The sequence below is a fragment of the Lepidochelys kempii genome, chromosome 1 (genome assembly GCF_965140285.1).
Source record: "Lepidochelys kempii isolate rLepKem1 chromosome 1, rLepKem1.hap1, whole genome shotgun sequence".
NCBI lineage: Eukaryota > Metazoa > Chordata > Testudines > Cheloniidae > Lepidochelys > Lepidochelys kempii.
This window is the reverse complement of record NC_136380.1, coordinates 107,845,348-107,857,451: the sequence shown is the minus strand read 5'-3', so window position 1 is coordinate 107,857,451 and position 12,104 is coordinate 107,845,348. Positions and strand designations below refer to the sequence as shown.

The 12,104-nt window shown below is 43.0% G+C and overlaps 1 protein-coding gene across 6 annotated transcripts in view; it reads right to left on the bottom strand.

Annotated features, from left to right (window-relative positions):
- The window catches only part of MYO16 (myosin XVI), a 610,604-nt gene that overhangs the window by 301,031 nt on the left and 297,469 nt on the right, over nt 1-12,104 (bottom strand). For 5 of the 6 annotated variants that reach the window (XM_073349543.2, XM_078853554.1, XM_073349529.2 and 2 more), the window contains exon 9: nt 8,795-8,948. In XM_073349543.2, coding sequence (XP_073205644.1) covers nt 8,795-8,948 — 154 coding nt within the window. Of the gene's footprint in view, nt 1-8,794; nt 8,949-11,541; nt 11,618-12,104 lie in introns of those variants that run through there. The other variant, XM_073349582.2, reaches the window with a different exon arrangement.

Here is a 12,104-nt window from a genome sequence, read left to right as displayed (position 1 = left end):
AGGAAGGGAACTCCTGCACCTGCATTGTGATCATTCTTCCACGAGTCTAAGGAGTGTTTCACCTGTTGGGGAACTGACATTGGTTTGTCTTAGTCAGTGGTCTCCAAACTTTTTCAATAGCACCCTTCCCTTACCTGGTCTGTGCCCCCACCCCCTCCGGAAGCTGGGGTGGGGGAATGAGTGGGGCAGGATGGGGGAAGGGGAGTCATGCTCTGAGGGTGGGAGTGAATGCGGCAGGGCAGGGGAGAGTGAGCTGTGCTGGGGCATGACAGAGGAGCCACTGGTACCTTTCTTGCTGGAGCTACCCCTGAGTGCTCCCCCAGGCTCCAGCAGCAGCAGCAGCAGCTGTTGCTCTTCCCACCACCCCACCCCCGGTGGCGGAGGCCAGTTACTGCAGGTAACCAGACTTTAAATGTCTGATCAGCAGTGCGGATCAGGACTGCCACGTTGCCTTTCCGACCAGACTTTCCAGTTGAAAACCAGACACCTGGCAGCCCTAAGTCTGGGCTTGGGGCCATGGCTGGGAGCTGAGGCCAGGAGGGAAGCTATGGCTGGGGTCGGGCCACAGTGGAACTGGGGACAGAGCAGGGCTGGGTGGCACTCCCTCCCCACCCCCAGGAGGGAGGGGTTTCCCATCGGTGAAGGGTCCACCCCTTCCTGACAGGCAGTAGTTAGATCAATGAAAGAATTCTTCTGTCAACCTAGTGCTGTCTACACAGAGACTTATGTAGGCTTAACTATGTCTTTTAGGGGGGTGGATTTTTCACACCCTTGACCGACAGTTAAACCAACCTAATTTTCTAGTGTAAACTACACTGTAATAAGAGCTCATGAGAAGGGCCCCTGTAGAAGAAACGGGGAAGGGCGATGCAAAGGAGGGAGGAAGGAAGGAAAAGTGGATGGTGTAGAGCCCATTGTTATTGCTTGCAGCACCACTTCAGCCAACATGATACATTCCAAGCTTGTTGGAAATCGGATAGACAGTTGCCAAACAGGGGCAGCTGGGCAAATAATTGCAGCTGACTGTCTAGAGAAAGGGGAGGGTTCAAACTGTCAACCATCTTGTCAAAACTGACATTTTTAAGAAGCCTGCTGTGTCAGATGGATTAAAGCAGTGGCTCTCAACCTTTCCAGACTACTGTACCCCTTTCAAGAGTCTGGTTTGTCTTGTGTTCCCTCAAGCTTCACCTCACTTAAAAACTTAAAAAATCAGACCTAACAATACAAAAATGTCACAGCCACACTTTTAGTGAAAAATTGCTTACTTTATCATTTTCACCATATAATTATAAAATAAATCAATTTAAATATAATTGTTGTACTTTCATTTCAGGATATAGCATATAGAGCAGTATAAACAAGTCATTGTCTGTATGAAATTTTAGTTTGTACTGACTTTGCTAGTGCTTTTTATGTAGCCTGTTGTAAAACTAGGTTAATATCTAGATGAGTTGATATACCCCCCGGAAGACCATTGAGTACACTCAGGGGAACTTGTACAGCTGGATCTCTTTCTCTGGAACCTCTGCCTCTTTCTTGGAGATTCGAAAGGTCTCTTAAACCCAGAGAAGTGCATTGGGCAGCATCTTTGGGCCATTTGCTATCTACTGAATTTCCTTTGTTCCCAGAGGTGTAGATGCCCAATGAATGCAATGTGGCTCCATAGTCTTGTAGTGTGTGGAGCGATTCATCGGTATTCTCCACGAACAGCTTCAGTCCATCAAACGGAAGATCCTACTCTATTCTGGACTTCTATGGGGAAACCATGGAGACAGAGGCCCTATCCATCACCACTGCTGTGGAGATAGAACAAGCAGCAGTATCTGCAGCTTCTAAGGACACTAGTAACTGTCCCTCTGCAATAGTAGCCTGGAACTATTCCCTTTGGTCTGGAGGAAGGTGTTGAATAAAACAACATTTGCTCTTAGAGAACAACATTTGCCCCCTGAATACCAGAGGAACCCTTAGCCTCCACTGTACCATTCTTTAAGTGGAATCTTCCAAAGCTACTGACCTGTTTGGACAGTGAGGTCTTTTCAAGGTAGATTCCTTAAGAGGGGAGTTAGAGCTCCCCTCTGGGGACCTTTAGAGGAGGCCTCTGAAGCCTTCCCTTTCAGGGGGCATGCTGAACTGAGATAAAAGTGGCAGAGACTGATGTAAAGTGGGGAGGCGCTCTCTTGACCTGATACCAAAGCAGGTCAAAGGGAGCACTCCATCATTAACAGTCACAGCTTAATTTCCCAGTTCTGTCTTTCCCTGGACTTGTGGGATAAACAGAAATTACACTTCTGTGGGATGCGTGACTCTGCTAAACAGTGAATGTGCATGGAGTGTCCATCACTGATTGGAATGGCCTCACAGCACGTGAGGCAGAGTTTAAAACCCACTGAACTGGATGTATACCTCTCAGGGAGAAAGGGTTCCCATGCGGGAGGAAATAACAAACAATCTTCCAAAAAGAAGTCAACTAATTTATTAACTAACTGACAAAATGAAATTAATTTAAACTAAACTAAGGCAAACTGAAGTCACCAAAGGCAAAGAAGCCAAGGCAGACTCCATAAGGACACTCTAAGCTGTGTCTCAGTCTGAGGTGGTCAAGAAGGTTCTGAGAGTGGAGCTTTGGTGTGGGACATGAGGATGTCTAGGGTACATGCACAGGGCAAATGTGCACTGCTAATGAAAATCTCTGATCAAAGGCACATGGGGCATACACACACTGGAAGTGCAGCATCAATAGTGACACTACCTGAAGAAGAAAAATTGAATTTCTTCTTAAGAGAACTTCATGCCTAAGATTTTTATATTTTTAGTAAAATGATACCAAGTATTGTAATCCTATATTTTGCCTTTTAGCTGAAACAAGCAAGAATAAATATTTATCATATAAAAGTCTGACATACAATGTGAAATCATCTTTTTAATTGGGTTATGCTCCAACATTCTCTTGCATGTTTATTCATGAGTGATAATGTTTTATCAGAACAATGAGAAAAACTCAGATCAGATGGTAATACAAACAGTAAAGGTACATCATAAACACATTTTGTAAATCCCAAACGACTTGAGGTTGCTGATACAATCTGAATATGTGGAGAGGGAAAGAGCACTTACATATAATCATTACTGGCATTTCTTGTAATTTATCTTCCTAATCTGTCTCTTGTAAATCACATATAGTAAAATTAGTCAATGGAAGAACAAGAAAAGAAACATATTCCAGTACAGGAATTATTGCTTCACAGTCCCAGGAGTTTAGCCAGCTGAGCCAAATGATTGCTCATCAAAATCATGTCTGCTTGGTAACCTAGCATAATACAAACACCCTGACAACAAAACTTTTCTCTTTAATTGAGGAGTACATATTGACCATCAATTCGTCTCTTCATACTGTTCTGGACAAAATCAATGCTGTAATTGAAACCCAAATTGGACAAATTAAATTCGGTTGCTAGGGCAGGGACAATTGACAATTGGTTTCTAACACTGACTCCTTTTTTAATATTGTTCAAAATATGACTTTAACAGCTCTATTCAACTACACACTCTTCACCTGTTACAACAGAAGAAATATCTATATGTTACAGTTACAAAGTATTGTTTCAGTTTACTCTTACAGATAGCTCATCTGAATCATACTACATATCCTCATATCAGAACATTAAAACTCAATAGGGTGCAGAACTGAGCATACAAAAGCAGGAAGGGAAAGATAAAGTTCACCCACCATTTGCTGTGGCCATGGTCTTGATTAAAGGAACAATTGCCAGATTATTATTACTTGTATTGTGGCAGCGCTGAGGATATATCTACACAACAAAGAAAAACCTGTGTTTGGCTTGAGCCAGCCAACTCAGGCTCACAGGACTGTGGGGCTGTTTCATTGCTATGCAGACTTCTTGGCTCCAGTTGGAGACTGAGCTCTGGGACCCTCCCATCCCTCCAGATCCTAGAGCCCCACAGCCTGAGGCTTGCGAGAACAATTCAGCTGGCGTGGGCCAGCCATGCATTTTTCTTTGCTGTGCAGACATGCCCTGAGACACCTCAATCATAGATCAGGGCCGCCATAGTACTAGGTGCTGTACAAACAGATTCTCTCCAAAGCCAAGATCTGCTCAGCATGCAAGAATGTAGGGGAGCGGATACAAGAGCCCATTACACCTCCCTGATTCTGATGGCACATACATGCAGAATAGGTTAGGGCAGTGTTGGGCAACCTGCAGCCTGCGGACTGCACATGGCCCGTCAGAGCAATCTGCTGGTGGGCCACAAGACATTTTGCTGATGTTGACCATCTGCAGGCACAGCTGCCCGCAGCTCCCAGTGGCCGTGGTTCACCTTTCCCGGCCAATGGGAGCTGCAGGAAGCAGCAGCCAGCACATCCCTGTGGCCCACACTGCTTCTCTCAGCTCCCATTGGCCAGGAACGGCAAACCGTGGACTGTCAATGTCAGCAAAATATCTTGCGGCCCGCCAGCAGATTACCCTGACGGGCCACGTGTGGCCCGCAGGCTGCCCACCACTGGGTTAGGGCAATCTGGGGTCTTCTGTAATTTATGCCATCTGACAACGGTCTCTTAAGGGACTGTACAGGAGGACGTGGGGAAAGGACTGTTCTGTGCTCTAACTATGCCAAGGCCAAGTGGGTCATCGTCCAGATATGCTGATTCTGTGCCTGCTGAGAGATCTCCCACAGCAGGGAAATTCTCAGCTAGCCAGTTCCAGTTGCTTTCTTGCCCCTTTATGCTGCAGTAGAGAATTTGACACAATTTGTATTTGTAAGCCTGTTCTAATCCTGTAAACTTCTACAACACCAACCAAACTATGGTATCTGGGAACTTATAAGCATCAACCAAGTTATGGTATCTGGTCATTGAATGTTGGGAGAGAATATAGGACAAACAGAAGTGTGATGTTCCCTGCCCCTTCTGGGGTTAGCTTCATTATATTTTTGTTTAGAAAAATGTAATTATCCTCATGGCTCCTGCTACTGTGACTTGTCTTTTGTCAAAAGATGGATTTTGCACTGAAGGAATCAATCTAGAGCAGTGTTTCTTAACAACCAGCCCGAGGATTGGTGCCAGTCCCAGAGATCTCCCTGACACAGTTTAGGAAGGCTGCAAGTCAGTCCTTGGCATCAGAAAGTTTGAGAAACCCTTGTCTAGAGCACTGTCTAAACTCCTCTGGTTGGGTATTACACAGCCTAGGTCACAGTACCGAAAAGGACAAGCCTCCTGCTCCTGTGAATTATTACTAGATCTGCCCAGAGTGAGCCTCTGAGGACAAACATAGATCAATAGAAAGGGGGAAAGAGAATATAAAGTCAGGCAGTTTCATCTTCCACAGATGGTTCATCTTCAGAATCAGTTATTTTAATTTTTCAATGAATTTTTACAGGTATTTCTGGATGAAGGTCACATTCCACAATAGTTATTTTCATTATCATCGTATAAATGGTAACCATTGGAAATTTCTCAGTGAGTCATGCTCTTCCTCTACATTTTAGGAAGCAAGGGATGAGGAGAGAAGATCGCACAGCCTCTGTGCTGTGTCCCAACCAAGTCCTTCAAATGTTGATAGCTCTGGAAGGCAGAGTGCAATCTGTGACACAAAGTTCCAGAGTACAGGAAATCTGAAATGAATGCATAATCTAATGATCAAGCATAACAAAAAAGCTGTTAGGAGAATAAAGAATGGGAGGCTGGTCAAGGGGCAGGAAGAGTCCAGGTCAATGTGCTACAGCTAAACTTCAGCTTCTAGTTAGCCTGTTTTCAAAAGTGCACATGGCCAGAAAAATTCAGTTCACATGCATGCACCTAAGTAGAAGAGGTGACTTCAGAACTTAGCAATATACCTTCTTGTGCATGCACAGAATGACAATGTTTAACTTTTTTCCTAAAGCATCCCTCACCTCCAATTTAGCATATTGTGCACTCCTTGCTAAAGACTATGTATGTAACAAGTTCCAAAATTTTGAATGTGTCAAGTTTTAAAACTCAGCTATTGTTCGGTTTCAGAGAATCAAAAATATTATTGGCTGCATTTGGAGATACTTTGATAACCATAGGAGTCATCTGGAAAACCAACTAGCAAACAATTTTTTTTTTTTAAAGAGGTAGGTTTAAAGGTAAGGTTGCCCTCAGGCCAGGCAACTCCATTTTGCTGTTTTTGAGAATGGCACATCACATAAAACTGCAGGATACAGGTTGAAAATTGTTTGTTAAAAATGATTGGTATGTGTATAACTTTCACTTCAGTTCTGTGTTTATTGAGGATGACAAAACGAAAAATCATCACTGTTACAATAATGGTGTTATTAATGTTTTCACTGAAAACAAAAAAGCCTATCTTAAATTCAAGGGTTTGTAATGCAAAACCAATGTTTGACACTTTGAAAGCTGAACTACTTTATTATTTTAAGATTGTTAAGATTACTTATTCATTGAGCACAATGCAAGTTTTATGTAAAATGATTTTCTTATTCAAACTATCTTCACCATGAGGATTAGATGGGATTAGAATTTGTCTACACCAGCACTTTACAGCGTTGTGACTGCCTCACTTAGGGGGTGTGAAAAAACACCCCCCAAAGCGCAGCAAGTTTCAGCACTGTAAAGAACCAGTGTAGACAGAGAACCAGCACTGGGAGCCACGCCCCCCAGGGAGGTGGGTTTTTTGGAGCGCTGGGAGAGCTCTTTCCTAAAGCCACAGCAGTGCTTTAACGTTGCCAGTGTAGACTAGCACTGAACTAGTGTTCAATCAAAAAACCCAAGACTATCCAGCATCCAGCTACATTAGTGATTGCTACAGACACATTCCCAAACTGGAATAAACGCTCCAGATCTACCATGTACTAAATATAGAATCTTTCCTAAATGTGACAGTGTAACATGGAACCTTGAATTTAAAGGGTTAACCATTTCCTGGTTTTCGTCTGTTCCTTCCTGATTCTTATATAGTCTGTAAACTCTTTATGGAACATAAATTGTAACTACTACTAAACATCAGTGATAATATATACATATATATATACCGTTATATAAGGCACTGGTGAGACCTCACCTGGAATACTGTGTGCAGTTCTGGTCTCCCATGTTTAAGAAGGATGAATTCAAACTGGAACAGGTACAGAGAAGGGCTACTAGGATGATCCGAGGAATGGAAAACTTGTCTTATGAAAGGAGACTCAGGGAGCTTGGCTTGTTTAGCCTAACTAAAAGAAGGTTGAGGGGAGATATGATTGCTCTCTATAAATATATCAGAGGGATAAATACCAGAGAGGGAGAGGAATTATTTAAACTCAATACCAATGTGGACACAAGAACAAATGGATATAAACTGGCCACTAGGAAATTTAGATTAGAAATTAGACGAAGGTTTCTAACCATCAGAGGAGTGAAGTTTTGGAATAGCCTTCCGAGGGAAGTAGTGGGGGCAAAAGATCTATCTTGCTTTAAGATTAAACTCGATAAGTTTATGGAGGAGATGGTATGATGGGATAACATGGTTTTGGTAATTAAATATTCATGGTAAATAGGCCCAATGGCCTGTGATGGGTTTTTAGATGGGGTAAGATCCAAGTTACCCGGGAAAGAATTTTCTGTAGTATCTGGCTGATGAATCTTGCCCATATGCTCAGGGTTTAGCTGATCGCCATATTTGGGGTCGGGAAGGAATTTTCCTCCAGGGCAGATTGGAAGGCCCTGGAGGTTTTTCGCCTTCCTCTGTAGCATGGGGCACGGGTCACTTGCTGGAGGATTCTCTGCTCCTTGAGGTCTTCAAACTACAATTTGAGGACTTCAATAGCACAGATATAGGTGTGAGGTCTTTTTTAGGAGTGGTGGGTGAAATTCTGTGGCCTGCATTGTGCAGGAGGTCAGACTAGATGATCATAATGGTCCCTTCTGACCTAAATATCTATGAATCTATGAATCTATACATTAAACTTTATTTATTTTATTACTCTATGTATAAGCGTTTTAGTTGTTTTATGTAGAAAAAAATGAAAAGATTATACAAACACACAGACAAAAGAGCAATCAGAAATAATCTTACACTTTTCTTTATAAATGATCTGCACCTTTTAAAAAATCCACACATTACAATGTCTGGAAATTAGCAATTAAGGGACCAAACCTGTTGCTCACTGCTATATAACCCCCCTCACACCCACCCAGTTTACACCACCTTTCCCAAGTTTAAGAGTGTCCCCTTCTAAAATTTGCAAGAATACAAACAAAGATCAAAATCCAACTTTTTGTCAAGAGAGAGACTTGAATCTGTGTTCCACCTAGTCACTGAACTCTGAGTTCATTCTGTGGAATGCTACCATTCTCTCCACCTCACACCTGAATTACCATATGTGGTACAATTCAGACTACAATCAGTAACTACCTGAAGCAGTCTTTACTTCTGTCCATAGGCGGTTCTGTTATTCTTATTCTCGGAACATGACCCTGCTCCTATGGAAGTCAATGGTAGTTTTACCAGTTCATTCTTATCTATCTTAATGGGAGCATGATTGAGTCTAAAATGGTACCCCACAGTAATTCTCCTAAAATAACCCAGGAATTTTTACTGAGGAACATAACAATACATTAGGTTCTTCTTACCGTACCTTACAGCCTATATTGATTTACAAAATTAAAGCAAACTTAGTAGAGATGGGGAGAAACATATATCAACTTTCTAAAATGAGGAACCTAATTAGCCCATCAGCTGTGCTTGCAATCTATGGGAAAATCTTGCCCCAGCATTTTATCACTTTAATACACTGAACAATAAAAAAAACTTACAGTTTATTGGAAAGTGCAGGCAGATCATGGATGATCTCTTCATATGGCTCCTCTTGTGATAAAGTAGAAACAGATAAAGGGTCTTTCATTTTTTCCTCCCAGACAGTTTCAGCCTTCAGCAGCATTTCCTCAATGAATTCAGAAGCTGCAATATCTAGATAGTGGCATAACAAGACTATCAGGCAAAAGAAAGTAGAACAGCAAAACCCTCCTTGACTCAAAACTCCAGATCAGATTAAGATTTAACAAAAGTTTATACCAACATTTTGTCAAAAGGACAAGCACTGCTCCTGATATTTATCAAAAATAGTGCACTAGGTTATTCAGAAAAAATAAATGTATGATGCCTTCAGTATGAAATTACATCATCATTGATTACAAAACTTCAAAGCCAGTCTCATTCTACTAGGAGCTAAACTATTCAATATTATGTGAACTACAGGAAGATAAAAATATTGAATGCCATAACTGAAGAATTAAAGAGATGGGGTGGGTGAGGTAATATCTTTTATGGGACCAACCTTTGTTGGTGAAAGAGAAACTTTTGAGCTACACAGAGCACCCACGTTTTCTCTCTAATATCCTAGGACCAACATGGCAACAAAAACTGTGCAAACAATATTTAAACAATGTTTTTGAACAAAAGAGAGTACTGAAAGCTCTTGGTATATTTTTCCCCACAAATCAGTCTGACACTTAAAATTGTATATTGATTTGCACAAATTGAAGTGCTGAAAGCCACTTTGTTTTTTGTGCTATCTGAATATTCTGAGTTAAGGTTTAAGTTTTCAGATAAGAGGCTGGCTTATGTTCACTCATTGCAACATTTCCTCAGAAGGTAAGGTATTGTACTTCCACAGAAGGATTTTTAATAATAATGCTTTGTTTAATGTACTAGACATTTCTTTAAAAAAAGAAAAGGAGTACTTGTGGCACCTTAGAGACTAACCAATTTATTTGAGCAGAAGCTTTCGTGAGCTACAGCTCACTTCATCGGATGCATACTGTGGAAAGTGTAGAAGATCTTTTTATACACGCAAAGCATGTGTATAAAAAGATCTTCTACACTTCTACACTTTCCACAGTATGCATCCAATGAAGTGAGCTGTAGCTCACAAAAGCTTATGCTCAAATAAATTGGTTAGTCTCTAAGGGGCCACAAGTACTCCTTTTCTTTTTGCGAATACAGACTAACACGGCTGTTACTCTGAAACTAGATATTTCTTTGGTTCAGGGGTGGCCAGCCTCCTCAGAAGTTAATATGCGGCTCCTTGTATAGGCACCGACACCAGGGCTGGAGCTACAGGTGCCAACTTTCCAGTGTGCCGGGGGTGCTCACTGCTCAACCCCTGACTCTGCCACAGGCCCTGCACCCACTCCACACCTTCCCGCCCCCTCCCCTGAGCCTGCTGTGCCCTGGCTCGTCTCCCCCCCACCCCGAGCTTCCTGCATGCCATGAAACAGCTGATTGGGAGATGCAGGGAGGGAGTAGGGGGTGCTGATCAGTGGGGCTGCTAGTGGGCAGGAGGCGCTAGGAGTGGGGGTGGAAGCTGATGGGGGGCTGCTGACATATTACTGTGGCTCTTTGGCAATGTACATTGGTAAATTCTGGCTCATTCTCAGGCTCAGGTTGGCCACCCCTGCTTTGGTTGCTCCTCTTCTCCAGGGTATCTGCCTTCTTCACCTCTAATACTTTATTTATAAGTAAGGCTAAGATTTTGTCACATATTTTTAGTAAAAGTCACGGATAGGTCACGGGCAAATAAAAATTCATGGAAACCTGTGACTTTTACTAAAAATATGCATGACAAAATGCAAGCTGAAGGCAGGAGGCCTGGCTCCGAGCTGCGGGTCCTGCACTGCCTGTGGCTCAGAGCTGTGGGGTCACCCCGACACCCATGCCTAGGAGTGCAGCAGCCCGGAGTTCTGGGGGGCCCCTCCCTCCTGCAGGGCCTGGGAGCTCCAGATGTCCCCCCATGGCCCGCAATGACTGGGAGATGCAGGATCTCCCGGCCCCCCACAGGGGCTGGGAGCTGCAGAGAACCCCCCTGCCACCCACGGCGGTTCAAAATTCCTGGGGCCCTGCTGCCTGCAGCTCCCAGGTGCCACAGGTTGAAGTCATTGAGGTCTCTGGAAGTCACAGAATCCTTGACTTCCGTGACGTCCGTGACAAAATCGTTGCCTTATATATAAGGTGACTTATGCTGAGGACACTACTTCTCCTAGCCTGCCAATAAGACTCTTCAGTTTTTTACAGTACTAGACTTCCATTTTCTCATTCTATATTCTATATACATTCCAATTTCAAAATAATTAATTTCCTCATATCTACTCTGAGGACGTTTCCTTCTGAGACAATGACAGTGCTGCTCTTTGAGTCTAGTGGGCTAGAGACATGCCTCGAAGCAGCAGTACTATGGAGCAGGGTAAACTGCTTTTGCGACATTTTGCTTTTGCAACATTATTAAACATCCAGGGTTCATTTAGCAGCTGCTGCTGTGCCAACCTATATGAAGAGCAGAAGCAGCATGCAGCCATGTACCCTGGAGAAGCAATGGGCTAATTGGTGGGTGGAGGAAGAAGGAAAAAGGAAGACCCTCAGAGGAGGGGTAGAGGCAGTTTTTGCAAAGGAGCTGCAGAGCTGACCAGGGACGGCCATCTCTGCAAAAATAAAGGGTTGCAGCAAACTGGGAAACATGTTTCCCTGTGATAACTGAGCTGATCATGATATCCTGATCAGGGCTCACCGGTTATGGCCTGCCAATCCTGAGCATCTCTGAAAATCATGGAGATGAGCATCCGACATTGTAGCATCTAATTCTGGATATGGGGAGGTAGAGAAAGACAGGAACCACCAAAACCAAGTCTCCAAAGGAATAAGAAAATCAAATGTATGCTAAAAATAATACTAAAAGTTATAAAGAAGACATTTGATGCATGGATCTTTTTATATTATGTTCTCAGGTTTTTTGGATGACTTTGGATTACATAAAGTATACAAGAAATGTTATTATTTTAAAATACATGTAAGCAGAGTCTGAATGAGCTCTCCCCGACATCTAGTGATGAGCTGCAGAAGAGCACTTCAGGGGCTAATCTTGTTTGCATGGGTACACCCACCCTGCCTATGATGGCCTTGCTTGCCCAAATGATCATTTTTGGCTGGTGTTGGATCCTTGTTATTGGGGCAGGAGTAATAAAGGGTTGTTATCCTTGCATGAATCAAGGGCAGCAGAACTGTATTTGGCATATCCTGATTGAGAGACTCACCCTCAACTAAATGGTAATCGCTAGGCAGGGGACATGGGTT